Source organism: Scomber japonicus, chromosome 18, assembly GCF_027409825.1.
Source record: "Scomber japonicus isolate fScoJap1 chromosome 18, fScoJap1.pri, whole genome shotgun sequence".
Lineage (NCBI taxonomy): Eukaryota > Metazoa > Chordata > Actinopteri > Scombriformes > Scombridae > Scomber > Scomber japonicus.
In genome coordinates, this window is record NC_070595.1 from 4,672,758 (window position 1) to 4,691,982 (window position 19,225).

The following is a 19,225-nucleotide window of genomic DNA, read 5'->3' on the forward strand; positions in this document are numbered from 1 at the left end:
GCTACATACTATATTTACCATGCAATTGTGTGAGGGATTTAGCTCAAGTTCTCCATCTAGTGGGAAAAAATAAAAACTACCTGATCTGTACACTTGTATTTGAGAGTGTTTTTCTCTGAACTGAGCCTACTTGGCAACACCTCTTTCCAGCAATGTAGTGTTGCCAGTAAATATATCATCAGTCAATGCTTAGCAAATAATAAATGGATTAGGATTTAAATAATGTTGGTGATAGGATGCCTGGCTGCCAATCAGAGGAATGGAGCAAGACGTGTACACACTGTGTGAGGAAACAATGACTGTACTACTCGTAATATTTCTCTGCCCTGGACGTACATATGACACACTGCCACTGCAAGAGTGAAGGTTTGAGGATGTGACAGCCACAATACACACAGACACAGAAGACTGAGGAACAATCAGCAGCATCTGTCAGTGTTTCCTGTATGGATGAAGAATGAAAATCACTTCATTTGGATGTGAGTTATTGCCTCATATTCTATAATTGTATATAAGAGTGACATAAAAGTGCAGTCGTACATTTGAATATTCATTAGAGTTATATGTGATTTGTGACTTTAGGGACAAGTGAACCTTCTTTGAGAACATATAGTTTATTGTTAGTGTTGCTAGAATGTGGTCCACAGATTGCCACATGTTATGGTATTATTATGATGTGAAAATGATATGTGTATGCCATTACTGATACTTCAAGAGCAGAATACTACTGCTCCACCAAACTTCTACATTGCAGCCGTCAAGCTTCCTTGATTACAAAAACCTTATAAAACAGCAAAGAAACCCAAAGAAAAACACTCAGTAGAAGACAGCCAGGAGAGTAAACTTTCTATAATACAATATGGTGATAAATAAAAGTGGAAAAAATAAGACATTCTTTTTAGTTGAAGATTGCTTAACAGGTATTATACAATGTGAAATCAGACGTTAGTTCCTGTTTTTTTTTACTTCCCTATATTCAACTTCAACACCAACCAAGTAATGACATTTTTAAAGAACATACCCATTTTATTAGTACTAGTAGTAATTTGTACTTAGATATGCTTTGAAGTGTCCACTTACTCTTCATCTTGCTCCACAAAGGGCAAATACTTGCTGCATTGGCACTGGATGAGATGCAGAATCATCCAATTCCTAGAGATGGTTGGCTCATCATAACAGATACATCCTTAAGACATGTTTAGCAATAAAAGTTATTCATTCCATATGTTAAGGATTCATTGTTAGAACAATGTTGTGAGGTGAGGTGAGATTAGATTCCCTTTTGATCATCTTGCTATTGGAGGTAAAAACAATGTCTGAAATTCCCAGGACTGATGATGACGGCAGTTACGGAGGTACTCCTGGAAACACTGGATGATCTGGGAGATGAGGAATTTAAGATCTTTAAGTGGTTCCTGCAGCAAGCTGAAATCCTCGAAGACTTCCCAGCCATTCGAAAGAGTCGTCTGGAAAAGGCTGACAGACTGGACACACTGGACCTGATTTTGCAGACCTACAGGGAACAGTCCGTGGAGGTGATCAAGAAAGTGTTGAAGAAGATCAACAGGAATGATCTGGTGCAGAGTTTGCCCAGCATCAGCTCAGAGGCTACATGTAAGTTATTAAATGTGAGACATGTAATAAAAAAAAAAACCCTCTGGATTGTATAAAAAGTAGGTGTCAGGACGTTGACTTTCTTTCTCTCTCAGTGAATGTTCGTGGTGTTGCAGAGACCTCAGACAGCAGGAAAGCATCTTCTGTTCAACCACAGGCTGCTTCTCTTCTTCACGTACTCACCAGCAATCAGACTGAAGGTAAATCTCCTTTCTTCTTAATTATGTAAGTCAAATGCTTTATTCTTTAAACAGGTATTTATTTCTGTATACAACTTAAATAACTGTACTAGCCACCAAATCTTGCATTTGAAAGTAAATCAGTAATTTTCTCTTTCTCTCATGTAGGACTTAAGTTAATGAGGAACTAACCATGAACAAAGCATTAACACACATTTGTAAATGATTAAAACTATGTTAACATGTCACAGATATATTTTAAGTCATCTGCAAATGGTCAATTATGAAATATTCATAAACAAATATTAACATTAGTAGTTTACGTAATAATCTTTGTATGTATTTTGTGAATCACTTGTGAGCCATTCAAAGCAATTATAAGAATGTAAGTTATTATAAAACTGTCAAATAATTCATAAATTAGTTTTCCTATGAATAAACATTGACAAATTATTTACAGGCAGGGCAAATACAGACATACCACCTCAGAGATTTTCAATCCCTACCCCGCCAAGTGCTTTGTGGAACACACATGGCAGATTTTGTACATATTAGCAAACTTTATCTAACAATAAGACCATAAGTAAATATGTCATCATTACTCTGCGCAAGCACAGCTGGGACCCTGAGCCGGTCTGTCAGGCTGAGCCGATCTGGTATCGAAAGCAGCGGTTGTTGAAAACGTGAACAAAAAACATAGGTGTCCTCCAAAAAGCCTTACATTCTCTTGAACTGAATGTTCAACACAGTATATAATCCTCTGGTCCTTTTTGGTCTTACATTATGTAAATTGAATGTTGTCGCCACCAAGAAGCAATTGTGTCAAGCTGGTAGGCTTCTGTCTGGGTAACCACAAATTTTACACCATATTTTTTATGGATAGCCAGCTTTAATATGTAATCTTCTTCCATGTTCATTTGTTCTACGTAGATTTGCTGGAGCTACAACCTGACCCGCCAGAACTCATTGCATCATACCACTGCATGCTCCAATCACACCTCCAGAACAGGTTTATGTGTGCACAAGAAGGGTGGACAGAAAGGGTGGATAAAAAACACCTGGATGACGTCTACATACCACTCTACGTCACATATGGGAGTGTTGTAAACATCACCAGGCAGCATGAGGTCAGCTACATTGAGATGGCATTAAGAGAACCAGAGGTAACAGAGAAACCAGTCCAACCCAACGATATCTTCAAACACCCTTCTGGAAAAAACACACCAGTAAGAACAGTCCTGACCAGTGGGATTGCAGGAATCGGCAAAACATTCCTTGTACACAAGTTCATCCTGGACTGGGCTGAAGGAAGAGCCAATCAACATGTGCATCTCACATTCCCCCTGACCTTCCGACAGCTGAATTTACTGAAGGGGAGAAGGTTTCGTTTTGCAGAGCTCATTCACAAATGTATCAGGGAAACGAGAGACATCAAGGAGGAGGATCTTAATTACATTTTCAAAGAACTACAGGCTTCAGGAAACACCAACTATGATAAAAGTAAATTCAAACTACTGTTTGTACTCGATGGGCTGGACGAAAGCCGCCTTCAGCTCAACTTTACCAGTAACCAAACTCCCATTACTGATGTGACACAGTCAATTAGAGTAGAAGTCCTGTTGACGAACCTCATCAAGGGGGAACTGCTTCCCTCTGCTCGCCTTTGGGTAACCACTCGACCAGCAGCAGCAAATCAGATCCCTCTTGAATGTGTTGACATCATGACCGAGGTCAGAGGGTTCACTGACCTTCAGAAAGAGGAGTACTTCAGGAGGAGATTCAGAGACGAGCAGATGGTCGACAGAATCATCTCCCACACCAAGACCTCACAAAGCCTCCACATCATGTGCCACATCCCGGTCTTCTGCTGGATCACTGCTACAGTTCTTGAGGATGTTTTGAAAACCAGTGAGAGAGGAGAGCTACCCAAAACTCTGACTGAATTGTACACTGAATTCTTGGCGTTTCAGATCAGACAGACAAAAGAGAAGTATGGCAAAGAGAAGAGCATCCGGTACATTCAGTCACTTGCAAAACTGGCATTTCACCAGCTGGAAAAGGGGAACTTGATCTTCTATGAAAAAGATCTCAAAGAATGTGGTATTGATTTAAACGAAGCCTCAGTGTGCTCAGGAGTGTTCACACAGATCTTTAAAAAGGAGCACAGGTGGAAGAAGGTCAAGGATGAGGATAGGATGTTCAGCTTTGTCCATCTGAGCATTCAGGAGTTTTTGGCTGCTGTTTATGTGGTGCAGTCACTTGTTAACAGAAACAAAAATGTGATGGAGCAACAACAACACAAATTTCAAAGTGTGCAGATGCTTTTCAGCAAACCATCAGTAGCAGAGATCCACAGAACTGCTATTGACAAAGCCCTACAGAGTCCAGATGGACACCTGGATTTGTTCCTCCGCTTCCTTCTGGGCCTCTCCCTGGAGACCAACCAGAAAACCCTACAGGGCCTACTGAAACAGACAATAAGTACTACAGAGGCCAATCAGGAAACAGTGCAGTATATCAAGGAAAAGATCCATGAGAATCCCTCTCCAGATAGATGCATCAACCTCTTTCACTGTCTGAATGAGCTGAATGATCATTCTCTTGTGGAGGAGATCCAGCAGTACCTGAGTTCAGAAAGTCTCTCCACAGACAAAATGTCTCCTGCTCAGTGGTCGGCTCTGGCCTTCATCTTACTGTCATCAGAAAAGAACCTGGGTGTGTTTGACATGAGGAAGTACGCTGCTTCAGAGGAGGGTCTCCTGAGGCTACTGCCAGTGGTCAAGGCCTCTACTGTATTCTTGTAGGTCTATAAAGCTTATAAAGTCTAAAAGCAAAAACAGCACATCACACAGTACCATTCGTCCAGTTTATAGTAGTTTGTGGCTGATCTTATATTTGACATAAACTCTTCCTTTAGCTTGAGTGGCTGTAACCTGTCAGAGAGAAGCTGTGAAACTCTGGCCTCAGTTCTCAGACTGCAGTCCTCCAGCCTGAGAGAACTGGACCTGAGTAACAACAACCTGCAGGATTCAGGAGTTAAGCTGCTCCGTCCTGGACTTGAGAGTCCACATTGTAAACTGGAATCTCTCAGGTCAGTTCACTTCAATTTTACAATAATTTGTCATTTGTAATTGATCATAACATGTTTTATGTTTGCACCCTGCATCTATTGATTTGGTTGTAATATACTATCCTCAGCTTGAGTGGCTGTAACCTGTCAGAGAGAAGCTGTGAAGCTCTGGCTTCAGTTCTCAGCTCGCAGTCCTCTAGTCTGAAGCAGCTGGACCTGAGTAACAACAACGTGGAGGACGCGGGCGTGAAGATGCTCTGTGCTGGATTGGAGAATCCACACAGTATACTGAAAACTCTCAGGTCAACATTCATGAAATTTCAGTTTAACTCTAAATCATTTTGGGATTCTTAAAATATATGCTGGGGTGTTGGTAGAGGTATGAGAGAACTAGTTAAAGAGGTACTGCGCAAGTAACAAAACTCACAACAGACAGGTAAAGAAAAGTGCTCATAATCAAAGCAGCAGCAACTTTTAATTCTGTGTATGAGGCAACAAATGCTTTATTTTCTTAATTTCTTAAATTTTCTTCTGCAGCTCAATAGGCTCTTTTGCTTTACCCTCCCTGTCTGGGCCCATGTCTTTAAAATTCCCAGTTTTTAGCTGAGGCCTTTACATTTAATATGAAGCACAAGTGATGATTGAAGGTAAAATGTATATTAATGTGAACTGATAAATATGCTCTTAGATTTACACTTCTTTTGATAATGACATGAAATCTTTAAGGTATCTATTTCACTAAAATAACATGCATTGCGAGAAAACTACATGCACTAATAACCATATAATAAATCAGACAGGAAAAAATACATGGGAAAAGCCTTTTTCAGGCATGGAAGCATGGAAACTGAATTTTATGTTTATATCACTCTTCTCCAATCTGTATTTAGTCTGACTTTTTATTGTCATATTTGCTTTTTTCATTCAAATTCCTCAGGTTGAATTTGTGTAACCTGTCAGAGAGAAGCTGTGAAGCCCTGTCTTCAGTTCTTAGCTTGCAGTCCTCCAGCATGAGAGAGCTGGAGCTGAGTAACAACAACTTGCAGAATTCAGGAGTGAAGCTGCTCTCCCCTGGATTGTCAAGTCCACACTGTAGACTGGGAACTCTCAGGTCAGGAAAGATCATTTTGATTATCAGCTGACTGTTTAAATTGGTCTTGCTGTCTCCAGTGTTGAAATTTCTCTCACACACTCTCTCTCTCTCTCTCTCTCTCTCTCTCTCGTGTTTAGGTTATCAGGCTGCCTGGTCGCAGAGGAAGGCTGTGCTTCTCTGGCCTCAGCTCTAAGCTCCAACCCCTCCCACCTGAGAGAACTCGATCTGAGCTACAATCATCCAGGAGACTCTGGGGTGATGATGCTCTCTGCAGGACTGGAGGATCCACAGTGGAGACTGGACACTCTCTGGTATGTAGAGCGGAATGGCTGATAGAAGGCTGTAATCTCATACTGTTTAATATTTCAAACAGTGGGTTATGAGTGATATTGCTTGTAAAAAGAAAATATAATAGTCTGATTTTGTGTATTCCACCAGTGTGGACCATGCTGGAATGCGCTGGTTGAAATCTGGACTGAGGAAGTGTAAGTTTGTATTCAGCTTGATGTATGAATGTAGAAAAAACAATCATAACAAATACTTTGTATGTATTTGGCCCTTGTATGATACCTTTGAGAAGCAGGACTTGGTTCTCTTGGAAAACTGAAATATTTAATCTGTGTGAATGTGTGTATAGGCATTGGAGTATACATCTTATTTTATATTCATTACCTTATTGCTTGTAATATAATTAAAACGGCCATTAGTTGTATTGTCCTTTAAAGACTTTCAGGTGAGGGAGGGGAGATAAGATGAACATAGGAGGGCTTTGAGGTAGAGCCATATAAAGTATTATACATACTGTGCTATGATATTGTCAAGTATCTATATCATACGCTCAGTCGAGGTTTTTTAAGTTTCCAAATCAGAGGTCTGCACATTTGACAAAAAAGTAGATCAGTATTAGCATTTGAATAGTTTCTTGTTCTCCCCATCAGATGCTTGTGAACTCACCCTGGACTCAAACACAGCACACAGATATCTCTCTCTGTTTGAAGACAAGGCAACAGTGACTCTGGTGAGAGACGAGCAGTCTTACTCTCATCACCCAGAGAGATTCCTCCACTGGAAGCAAGTGCTGTGTACAGATGGTCTGACTGGCCGCTGCTACTGGGAGGTGGAGAGGAAGGGGTGGGTGTCTGTGGGACTGACTTACAGGGGAATCAGAAGGAGAGAGGAAACTGCCGACTGCTGCCTCGGGCTCAATGACCGGTCTTGGAGTTTGTGCTGCTCTCGTGACCGTTACTTTGCCTTTCATAACGATAGGCGAATAACAGTCACAAACACTCCCGTCGTACGTGTTCCCGAAAGACTGGCGGTGTATCTGGACTGGCCTGCTGGCATCTTGTCCTTCTACAGGGTCTCCTCTGACACACTGATGCACCTCCACACCTTTCAATCCACATTCACCGAACCCCTCTATCCTGCATTTGGGTTTGAGTATCTGAATAGGTTGGACTCCTCTGTGTCTCTGTGTCAGACAGAATAAGGAGAGTCGTCTGCATAGACTCACACTTCTGCTAAAACAAGACAGTACAAAATCACACACCTAAGAAATGTGCATCTTGAGTTTTTGATATTACCCCTTGGATTATGCTGTAATGGAACAATCAGTGTCAATTGAGACATATGCAAGACCATTTTTTGTCTTCTCTAGGGCTGTTTTCACTGCAGGAACTTCGGGGTAATTTTACAGGGCCATGTTCCTTGGCGCATGTCTGCATAGCAGGAAGGTTACAGTCAAAACTGTTGCACAACGATTATGTGACGATGGAAACTGTTGCAGAATGATTAGGTCACCTCCAGAGTCTGGTGGGTCCCATCAAGGTCCTACTCTGCAATGGAGACTGCAAGTGAGAGGATGTTCCTGTAAAGTTCCCGCCTCCTAAACGTTACCCGGAACTTCCTTAATGGAAACAGCTGTAAATCTCTCGTTTCAGCCTGATGTACAGTATGTCACCAAGTCATGAGGAGGTGCAATTTCATGAGACTTCATCTTTAGCATCATTGGTGCAGCTCTGTCTGTGGGTTTCATTTAGAAAAAATGGTCAAGTAAAGTTTTTGTCCTGTGAACAGAGACATTTTCTGCAAATATTGTTCATACATTAGAGAAAATTCTAAATACCACAAGAGGCTACAGGTTCTCTTAAATCACTTTTACATTGTGCAAAAAATAGTTTCATATGAGTGTTTCTTGCATGAGGCCTGTCTACATGCACTCAGGTCGAGGGTTGTAGCATACTGTAGCTTCTTATATAACTTGTATGTACGATTTCAAAATGACAGTTGTGTTTTTATGATTGATAGATTAAAATGGGAATTCAGCAACAAAAATGTACTCATGTCTAGTTTTTAATGTATATTTAACCTTGCTTGTCTTCTTTTTTATTCTGTGCTATACTGGATTTAATATGATGTACTTAGTTTACTTCTTTTTTACTTTTTATTCTCCATTTTATTTTTAAAAACATTTTTGTCTTACTCTCACAACAGCCCTCCTATAGGGACAGGTGTTGCAAATTAGCATTAGCTATAAACACTATGATACTTGCATCAGACCGTTGTTCTAGCCTGCCTATGTATATTGTATCTTCCCCTATTAAATAAACCATCATAAATAAATATCTTTCTTATGAACCGTTTTATTTTGTCTTCTTTAAAACTAAGAAGTGCTTTCTCAATAAAATGATAAATATATTCCTACTGTATAATATATTCGCTAGTTTCAAAGCTAAAGAATTAATTAAAAAAAATATATATTTTAAAAGGAAAAATGCTTTCCCCTCTAGTCTGTCAGTTGTGTTATGGACAAACTGTATGCCATTACATTACATTGGCTCTACACTTCAACTAACATACAATTTTCAGCATTTTGATTGGAGCTAATTACAATTGGATCCATTTGTATAAGGTGACTGTCCTTTGGCCATATTTAGATCATATTTCTGTTTTGAAACTTAATAAATGCACATAGGATTTGGGTAGGCTTACCACGGGTCACTTTGGACCCATGAAGAACTCTTATTAACAACAACAAAAAGTCTTAGTCACATGTATCAGGACTGAACAACATTTTATTCTGTACTTTTCCAGAACTTCTGTACAATACCAACATTTTTTCAAGACCTGGAAATGATCACTTCTGTCAGTAATCCAGACTTTATAGAGCCACAGAAGAACCCTGCTTTAAGCACAACACAACACAACCAAACAGGGATATGATTTCTTCACTTCCACTTTGAGGAAGTGTGTTGCAATCAACATTTTGGCAATCACATATATTCTGCTAGGAGTTGCTTTTCATAACCATTCTATAACATAATAAAACAAATAAAAAGGAATGCCCTATATTAGTAATCCCATTTTAATCTTCAGCAGAGTCTAACCTGACCAGAGGTCAGAGGCACGCTGCTCTTCTTAACATCAACATAGCTATAGAGAGCTAAAAGCAGACGCTGGAGGACAATGGAAGGCAGACAGGACATAAAACAAACACAAGCATCCAACTTCTTTGTCCAACCTCTTTTCACCATGTTGGAAAGCTGTGAAAATCTATTTGGATTTAAAGATGGATTCTGCTTTCCACAAGTCTATCTTAACACAATACAAAATAGTTAGTTGAGTTATCATACCTACTCTCCATACTGGTCATGCAGTGATCCTCTCCTTACACGAGTACATAGTAAGATAGAGGATCAAATCTACAGTTGTCATTCCAATGTTCAGCTGAAGCTCCTGTGGCTTTAGCAATTATAATTAGCCACAGAAATCTTGAGACTCTTTATGTTTACTTACTGAGCTGTGATGAAACATTGCGTCTGGTAGTTTCATAAAAGTTTGATGCCGAGACAAAAAGAAAAAGAAAAAGAAAAAGAAAAAGAAGAAACCTGTTTATATTACCTTAAGCTGAACTAGGAAGGATTTTTGCACAGAACGAAGATTTCTTGTTGAGACACGAGGTATCACTTCACAGCCAGTATAGATAAGAGAAATGATGACAGGTGCAAATAACTTTCCATGTACGTATATTGTATTAAGATAGACTTCAAACTCTGCTTCCTTCTCTACTCGTCAAACAAGTCCCTTTGTGATTCTAGAAAACGGCCCTGACTGTGTTCACACTACAAGCAACTCTGTTAACAGGTTTGTCGTTTGTTTCCTTTGTCGTGATGGGTCACAACACATGCATAGATAGAAATAAAGTGTCAGCTGAGAAAGGTTGGCTAGTAAGTGCCTGATTTCCCCCTAAAACCAAATCTGTGTCAAGCCTGACACCTAGTGGTGGGTTAGGGTGCATTTGAAATAACTGCTATTAGTTAGGGGGTTTACAAAGTGTTAAAAATACCAAGCAGCTGAAACACTTGATTTACCTTCAGTTTACCTTTATTTTGATGTATTTAGTCCTGTATAAAAAGGGACACAGTTGCCCTACCTGCAGTGTGAACACATGGACAGTTATCTAGAAGGTTCCTCTTGTCTTGCCTCCATTCGCCCATCTGAATCTAGCTAGAGTACACAGGATGGTTTGATTTGTGTCTTGATTGGTTAATCACTAGAGCCGACAACCCCAAGAACAACTGAATTGAATGAAGCGTCCTACATACTGCAAATGATCATTCCTTTCAGCACAATGAGGAAACAGTAGAACAGAAAGGGTATAAATGGTTGGATGTCAATGAAAGTGACATTTTCCTAAACAACTTCTCTGGTAAACAGATTTACTGTGAACTCAACAGCACTATTGGAGCTGAAAGCTAAGCAGAACTCTCTTTTTTTTCATTTTTTTTCATATAATACACAGGAATCATTGTTTTTAGAGCTGCTGATGTTTTACGCGGCCCGGCTATGGAGGCAGCTGAGGTCCAGTCTGAATGAGCCGTGGCGTGGCTTTACCTCGGCCAGAGGAGACAAGGCACGTGACTTGCGAAGCCTCTGCAAATGATCGCTTCCTACAACCTCCTTCTACTGCAAAAGGTCCATTACATAAGTGCTCATCTTTCCTTACTTCCCCTCTTCATTTCATTGAAGACCAGGCTACTTTGAAGGAGAGTCTGCAGAGTGCTGCCTTGAAGAACACCGTCATCTTCCACTGGTCCAGCCAACTCAGCCCTGACTCAGTCAGTAAACGGTCTGTTCGTCTGGTCCAAACCTGCCTTGACTTAAGAGCCCAAGTCAGTAGATCGCCACCAGATAGACTTTGCATGAGTAAAGGGTATAAAAAATGTTTTATAGAGCTGTAAAGACTAGATTTCTGTTTGGGTTTGTGGGTCAGTGTGGAACGACTGCCTTAGGATGTTGCCATATGTGCTTGTGTCCATTCCTACAGTGCATTCAAAGGTTCAAGCAATGAAACTAACCATTTAGATCTTCAAGCAAATAACGGCCAGTTGATCTTAAAATCTATCAGGCATCTGGACAGCCGCCTCCAGTTTTAGAATAACGCAGGACGTCGAAATGATAGCTGGTTAGCTACAAAAGTAGCATAAATGCACCGCTACGGGCCAAATTTGCCAGCATTTGACTAGCGGATGGTTTTCATTTTCAATGCAGTATGGTCAATGTCAAGAGAGCACTACAATCTTTTTTTCTATCTCTCTCTGTAACAGCCATACAACAGAAGCTATTATCCAGTCCTTCACCCTGAAACATAGGCATCACATTCTCTTCTGTGATGTTGTTCCTCCACTGCAAACAAAACAAAAAAGGTCCCTTTGTATTTAGTTCTTGGACCGGGGGTTTGAGTCCAGCACCGTGGAGGCAGTCAGGGCTGGGAGCTGCCCTGGCTGTCAGGGTCCGTCCCCGAGGAGCTGGTGTCTGAGTCTGAATCGTCGTCGTTGTGGTCGTCCTCTGCCAGGTTTTTCTCACGTATTCGCCTGTGAGTGGCGCCGAGGCGAGCCATGAGGCCCTGGTAGTCAAAACGACCGCGCTTCTCGCCAAATGGGTCCTGAGTAGAGGAAGTTGGAGGGGACATAGAAATATAGAGGTGAGCTGAGTGCAAATTTCCTCAGTTTGCTGCATCCTACGAGCATATTTGCAGTCCAATTTACCAAATACAGACTTCTGATTGTGTGCTTGACAGATAACAACCAATTCAATTCATAACAATGCTGTTAGAAGACAGAACGAGGCTTACTATTCTCTGTCTCTGCATGTTTTATCTTGTGCTGCTGCAGCTTTTGTTAATCTGAAAGCATTCCATTAAGACTCGTGTCGTGTTAAAAAGTCCAATCTACTGAGATCGCCGTTATGACTTTCATGCTAAACTGACCAGGCTGCTTATTCAGACATGAAACCAACATGTTAAACTGCCATCAGAGGAATGGACAGGAGTGCAAATTCGTGTAGTTCTTGCGATTCAGCTGAGGTCCAACCCAACCCCTCCTCCCTCTAACAGTGGTACTGGCCAAGCAATAAAACTACATTAGCAGCAAGACAGAGTTTGACAGAGAATAGGATGAGGTCGATGTTTTCTCTCCTACAGTCTTCCTAGACTAACGTCAGTGCTGTGATGTAAAAAATATTATTTTAGACTTTAGACTTTGGTATTTTAAATGTTGTTCACTCAGGTATATTATCATTCTGACAACACCAATATTACTCTTGTTCATAATGTTAATATTTTGTACTATATTTTTTTCTACTATTGTTTTTATTTATTGAGTACTGTTCTTGATTCTTTTTGCTGATGCTGTTCTATTTTTACTTTCCACATTGCTGCTGTAATACTGTAAATTTCTCCACCATGGGAGTAATAAAGGATTATCTTAGTTTATCTTTTTGCTGCATTGGAAACAATATTTTGCTATGTGAAAATATACAGGAACACATTTCTCCATTCCTTTGAATAAGAAAGTGTGTCCAACCTTTGACAGGACTGTAAATAAATGAAACTCATGTTCTCAATTTTGTCCTTTTCTGGACCAATGCATATCAGTAGGAGTACTAGTATCTATACAATCCTTCTATCCTCACTGATGAAGATACCACTTAATGCATGTGTTTTTTCAAAAGAAATAAAAACTGTTTTTTCTGCATTTCCCCACAGAAAACATAACCAACTGTGCAAGTACATTCTGCTCCCTTATTAATGATTCCTAGTCACTATCAAAACAGTGTATAGTACATATATTGGAAAATCTTTGTATCATTTCACAGACTTTCCTCACATTCTCACTAAACCTATACAAAGTTAATTGACAAATAGAAAAAAAAAATTAAAATAAATATAGTCACCTGCATGTTCTGTCCCTGCAGATGCAGTCTCTCTTTGCAGACCCCCTCATAGAAATCATAATATTCTAGGAAGGACTTTTCCATCACGCTCCTAAAAACACACATAGGCAGACATCTATCAGCTGATAGGCAGGACGAAGAGGGCTGAGAACACATGGAGGAAGAGGAGGTTGATCTTACCACAGAGCTTCAGGACAAGGAACTTTGCCCTCCAGCATGTCACACACAGCCACCCTCATGGTTTCATGGCGGATACACTCGTTGTAGTTCTTACTGTCCCCTGGGTGGCGCTCCTGAAACACATACACACAACACATCGGGTCAGCTCATAAAATACATTAGTCATTGAACATCACACCTGATTATATTGCTTTGTGCAAATAATGGAGCCCATATAGAGGTGTATTAAATGATTTGTCTATTCATTTGCTTTTGTAATACATTTGTTTAATTGTAAAGAGACTTATATAACAAAACTGTAGACATTTCTGCTAGGTGTTGTGTGACCCAGTTACTGTATATAAATATGGACAACGTTCCTCCACTTCCTGTCACAAAGTGAAGCCAAAATATCACATCTGTAGGAGCGGCCATCTTGTTTTTATGGCATCATTTGGAGCCAGAGTCTGCGCAGTACAGTAACTGTTTTTAATGAATGATATAAAAAAAAAGGGGTTGTGATGTCATGATTGACAGCTGTGACAGCCGTTCTCAAATCATAATGTCACACCCCCTTCTTTACATATCGTCAAATGAGTAATCAAATACAAACTTATCGCAAAATGAGCACCTTAAAATCCTACAATGTGCCGTTAGGGGGTCAAGCCTCTGAGCCACATTTACAAATAAGGATAACAGTAATACCTGCTCAAAGCCAGGTTCATTGTGATAGGGGTTCTCCGTCATCAGAGACTGGATGGAGATGAGGACAGATGAGATACTCTGAGCTGGACTCCATGCTGGACCTGTCCATGTCCTACACACACACACACACACACACACACACACACACACACACACACACACACACACACACACACACACACATTAATGTTTTTCACCATGACCAACCAACCTTAGTTTATTCCAAAATTCTGGCATTAAGCAGCACTCACCCCAGGATGCTGAGGCAGACCTTGCCGTTGCGGTAAAAGTTGGGGTTGAATCGCACTGTGTTGTGCCCGGTGGTGATGAGTTTGACCCGTGGGGGGTGGATGGGGTAGTCGGGGGGGCAGCGGAACAGGAAGAGGAAGAATCCCCCCTCGTACGGGGTGTCAAACGGCCCTGTGATCAAAGCGTGGATCTGTGGGGGAAAGAAGGAAATAAAAGCATGAAGACACATTGGAAGGGTGGGGAGAGAGAGAGAGAGAGGGAGAGAGAGAGAGAGAGAGAGAGAGAGAGAGAGAGAGAGAGAGAGAGAGAGAGAGAGAGAGAGAAACACAAAAGGGATGGATGAGAGATCATAAGAAAATATGCCACAGTGCAGAAAATCTGACCTAGAAAACAGCAGAAAATATCCTGCTGCGAGGGAGAAAAATGAACAAATGAGAAGGATGACGAAGTTTCAGTGATTCCATGACCTAAAAACTTCACTCTGGTTAAACTGGAATCTCCTATCCATACAATCAGTGTGACACATGGTGCTAAAAACCCTGACACTGGCCAACATGCCCACATTATCTGTCAAATCCCAGTTTCTCTAAAAAGTCAAGGACTAATTGAATTTATCTGTTAAGCATTAACGTCCTCTTCTTTGGAAAACTTGACGAAATCGTCGAAACTCAAGGTCTGCTTACTGGCTTTTTCCAGCGCCTTTTCATCTGCAGCTCACAGGCTTCGTCAGCAAATGGGAGTTCTTCCAGTTGCTATGGAGATTGCTAATCGTAAACAGAGCTCCATCCGGAAAAAGGAGATGTTGAGATGTGGATAAATGTGCTGGAATTCATCTTTGGATCATATTTTCAGTTCATCTTCTCTTTAAAATGAGTATTTCTGCTCATTTAGTCTGAGATGGATGTTTACTACAAACAGAGCAGTAGTTGTACTGTTTGTCTTTGTTTTCTCTTCTAAATAAGTTTGACTGACCTGTAGGATTGTTTTCAACCTGTCAGATCGTCTAACCGCTCGTGTTTCTGACCTCTCATCTATTTTTAATGATGGTGCTGCATTCACAGATCTTTGATTGTCTATTTAACTTCCAAAATGCAGCGTACAGTTCATATTAGGGCTCGACTGATACTGGTTTTGGGTGCATATGTTTTCCCATATGCACTGATCAGTTTTTTAGGGAGCATTTTATCTATATCATTTTCCTTCATTCAAGTTTAATATACATGTAAATATTTTTTGTTGTAAAATAATAGTGAATTCCCAGTGAAGCTCACTGCTTCAGTGCAGTGTTTATTGTTTAACTGTAAAATATCCTCAATTAGAAATCGTTATCACAAGTGTTTATGAAAAAAATGTGTGTTTATAATAGACATATATATTCTGCATAAATAAAATAATCGGCCAATATATCCATATTTGGAATTTTTTCACTTTCTAATATCAGTATTGGCCCCAAAAATCCAGTATCGGTCGATCTGTAAAGGTTATCAAACACTCGACAAAGACAAAGATACTGTATGTAATAGAGGTCATGAGATTTTACAGCTTTACAATAAACTTCATTGTATTAAATTACATCAGTGTGCAGGAAAGAGGAAATTTTACTGGGAATTGAGTAAATATAAATAAATAGAAACTAAAAACACATATATTAAACTTGAATTAAGAAAAAGGATCAAATATAAAAGAAAAAAATGTAAATAGCGTACTCTCACACACTCGTCTCTGTTGGTCACACACTGACCCTCATCAAGACCAGTTAGCTTTACTGTCACTTATGTTTCATATTGCAGTTGAATGGACAAAGGACAGCAGTGAATGTATGTATGGCACACAGTGTACTGCTCCTTTCTATTTACTGAATCAGGAATTAGAGACATCAACAATGGGAACTGTATCACATTTTGAAGAGAATGTTTATGGCAGTGATGGCAGCTGCTACAGCATAATAATTTGTTATAAAGTGAAATTAAATATTTGACAAGCATCATTAGAAAATGTGGCATCAATTCTCTCTCCCTCTTTTTTATAGCCTTCTTATTTTCTCTGGTCTCAATTTTGTCTTTGTTTTTCTTCCTTGTTCTGTCTTATTATCAGCGTGTCAATCAGCTGTGAAGCACTTTGACCTACGTGAACTTGTATGAAAGCTGCTGTATAAATAAAGTTTGACTGATTGACTGGTTCATGTGTCTCCAGACTACAATACGCTACACTTCATTAACTTTATATCTATTCACTTATCTCTCAAGCCTCTGACACTTTACCTTGGTCATGTCTTGAGGATCAGGGACGACAAACATGCCTGGTGGAGGCTCCTTGTAGATGGACATGATGTCCCTGCAGAGACACAGAGAGGGAGGCAGGTGAGACTGCAGAGAGGACAAAGTGATTGTAGACATGGAAAGAAAAACAGCAAGAAAGCAAAACTTTTTGGATTTTTCGGTAAAAGTAGAGGAACATTTAAAATTTTGATCTTAATCTTTATGTTCACACAAATCAGGAAAATGTATTATTTGACTTAAAGCTAGTGGCGTCTCACCAATGTAGTATGCAGTAATACAGTAAAAGTACTGCAGTATTATGAGTGATGTAGTATGCAGTAATACAGTAAAAGTACTGCAGTATTATGAGTGATGTAGTATGCAGTATTATAGTAAAAGTACTGCAGTATTATGAGTGATGTAGTATGCAGTATTACAGTAAAAGTACTGCAGTATTACAGTAAAAGTACTGCAGTATTATGAGTGATGTAGTATGCAGTATTACAGTAAAAGTACTGCAGTATTATAGTGATGTAGTATGCAGTATTACAGTAAAAGTACTGCAGTATTATGAGTGATGTAGTATGCAGTATTACAGTAAAAGTACTGCAGTATTATAGTGATGTAGTATGCAGTATTACAGTAAAAGTACTGCAGTATTATGAGTGATGTAGTATGCAGTATTACAGTAAAAGTAGTGATATATTATTATATATGACATCATTAGATTATTAATAGTGAAGCATCAGTGTTAGAGCAGCATGTTACTGTTGTAGCTGCTGGAGGTGGAGCTAGTTTACACTACTTTATATATAGTTAGCTAGTTTAGTCCAGTGGTTCCCAATCTAGGGGTGGGGCCCCTCCAAAGGGTCAGCAGATAGATGTGAGGGCTGGTGAGATGATTAATGGGAGAGGAAAGTAAAAAAACAACTTCTTTTTGGTTTTTGAACTTTTTCTCTATCTTTGATTTTTGCTGAAATATTGGATCATTTGAACATTTATTGAAATGAAAGCATGTGAGAAGTTTAGAGGGAAAAATCACTATTTGGTGGAGCTGTTAACAACTCATAGACATCTGAAATGTGAGCCGACTCATTTCAGCAGCCGACTGCTTTTTGTAAGACGTCAAAAGACAAAAAGGTTGGAAACCATTGGTTTCATCTTTAACAATGTGTTGTATTTTAAAAGCTTGTTATATTATCTGTTGTGTCTAATCTTCGTCTGAAAAGTAACTAAAGCTGTCAAATAAATGTAGTGAAGTAGAAAGTACAATATTTCCCTCTGAGATGTAGAAAGGAACATCACAATAATAAATAGATAGAAATAAGTAGATTACAAGTAGCTCAAACTGTACTTAAGCAGATTACTATGTTTTGGCAACATGACAACAATTAAACGACGATTATTATTTATAAATGTGTTTGTCAGTGTAGTGTTCTGTTTATTTTTTCTGTCCTTTGTAAAGTTTAACGACAGTGATGACAGCAACTTCATGATAAGCTTTTACTTTCGATTTTTACTCACCACCATTAGGCCTCAGCTTCCTTAAATACACACAACACAGACACATTTGTTCTTTTTTGTATTACCTCTTTATCCTCAGGATGCACTGCTGGGAAGCCTTCTCGTTGTCCCAGTCTGTACTGAGGGTCGGGTCCCAGGAAGTGGCGTGGATCTGGGACAGGAGGCCTGCTCCTGCCACCCCGCCGACCCCTAGCCCCACACCAGGGAGAGGCGAGGAAGCGTGTAGGGTCGGAGACACGGCCACGACCGGTGGAGAGGAGCCGGGGGTGAATGTGTTCCCAAACCCGGCTGTGGTAGCTGTGACAGCGGACATAGGTGCAACCAAAGCGGTAAGGCCACTATGCGCGGCCGCAGCGGGAGGAGGGGAGGCCGGGTTGGAGCTGGAGTGAGCCCCGCTGGCTACAGAGTTGGCCAAAGTCGGCAGCAGCGAAGCTCCGCCGCCCTGTCCGGTAACGCCTAAACCAAGGGCACCGGCGCTGGACTCCTCTCCGAAGCTGTCCGCCATGGCTCGGCTAGCAAGCCTGTGTTAAACCGCTGGTGTTGACTTAATTTATAATGCTAACTCTAAGCTACATTGACAGCCGAGTGCGAAGTTACCTCGACTTGTTTTGTTGTCCACTGGGATCAGAGAGCAGGCGAGCTGCGCAGAGGCGAGGCCAGAAAACAAGGCATTTCTTCCCACGACATGGTGGCTATGTATCGTTAGCTTAACTGGCTCTTTCCCCCGGGCCTCCAAAAAAAGTATCAAGTCGTCAGCGAAATGAGCTCGTCCGCCTCGTCGCGGCCTACAAATCGACACGCCGCCCGCTTGTTATCAGTTAGAAGGAATATATTTGGAGAATATTTGATTTTCAACCGAGCACTTTCCTGTCAGTCCGCTCGTACAACGCAACTTCAGGATCTGATTTCTATGTGGTGAAGTTCCGGTCAAACGATACAATACAGTACATCCGGTGGGGAGCTTCAAAATAAACGTTGCGAATATCACAGCAAGAAGAGGTCGACATTAAACATTTACTTATTAAATTAACAAATGTATGGAAAAATAATTGAATAATGTTCAGATCAGATTAAATCTCTCTTTTTAATATTATGAAGTCCAAGCCACACAGAGATATTGTGATGGCATTAGCAGTATCAC

The 19,225-nt window shown here is 40.3% G+C and overlaps 2 protein-coding genes across 3 annotated transcripts; one reads left to right on the top strand and one right to left on the bottom strand.

The window, feature by feature from the left end:
- The first annotated feature begins 399 nt into the window (after positions 1-399).
- Positions 400-7,713, top strand: LOC128378344 (NACHT, LRR and PYD domains-containing protein 3-like). Its single transcript, XM_053337830.1, has 7 exons — positions 400-479; positions 1,330-1,614; positions 2,724-4,593; positions 4,711-4,884; positions 6,094-6,267; positions 6,395-6,441; positions 6,895-7,713. Exons 2-7 carry the CDS (start codon positions 1,335-1,337, stop codon positions 7,443-7,445), a joined length of 3,096 nt encoding a protein of 1,031 aa, XP_053193805.1. The 5' UTR covers positions 400-479; positions 1,330-1,334; the 3' UTR covers positions 7,446-7,713.
- A 1,297-nt stretch (positions 7,714-9,010) lies between these two features.
- ube2z (ubiquitin-conjugating enzyme E2Z) lies at positions 9,011-18,962 on the bottom strand. 2 transcript variants are annotated; one of them, XR_008323355.1, is made up of 8 exons: positions 18,150-18,962; positions 16,564-16,636; positions 14,305-14,492; positions 14,054-14,165; positions 13,370-13,482; positions 13,190-13,280; positions 10,987-11,900; positions 9,011-10,951 (listed from the first exon to the last, which is right to left on the bottom strand). XR_008323355.1 is itself a non-coding variant. In XM_053337840.1 (7 exons), exons 1-7 carry the CDS (start codon positions 18,587-18,589, stop codon positions 11,718-11,720), a joined length of 1,200 nt encoding a protein of 399 aa, XP_053193815.1. In that variant the 5' UTR covers positions 18,590-18,962; the 3' UTR covers positions 9,011-11,717. The 2 variants fall into 2 exon arrangements, 1 of the variants encoding a protein (XP_053193815.1); XM_053337840.1 differs by having other exon boundaries at positions 9,011-11,900.
- Between the last annotated feature and the right edge of the window lie 263 nt (positions 18,963-19,225).

Excerpts from the sequence above, each read along its gene's own strand:
- LOC128378344 (XM_053337830.1), top strand. The coding sequence starts at position 1,335 with ATGATGACGGCAGTTACGGAGGTACTCCTGGAAACACTGGATGATCTG. Across the intron at positions 1,615-2,723 it reads CATCAGCTCAGAGGCTACAT|ATTTGCTGGAGCTACAACCT; the intron begins GTAAGTTATTAA and ends TGTTCTACGTAG. Across the intron at positions 4,594-4,710 it reads AAGGCCTCTACTGTATTCTT|CTTGAGTGGCTGTAACCTGT; the intron begins GTAGGTCTATAA and ends CTCTTCCTTTAG.
- ube2z (XM_053337840.1), bottom strand. The coding sequence starts at position 18,589 with ATGGCGGACAGCTTCGGAGAGGAGTCCAGCGCCGGTGCCCTTGGTTTA. Across the intron at positions 13,483-14,053 it reads ATGAACCTGGCTTTGAGCAG|GAGCGCCACCCAGGGGACAG; the intron begins GTATTACTGTTA and ends TATGTGTTTCAG. Across the intron at positions 13,281-13,369 it reads CCTTGTCCTGAAGCTCTGTG|GAGCGTGATGGAAAAGTCCT; the intron begins GTAAGATCAACC and ends GTGTGTTTTTAG.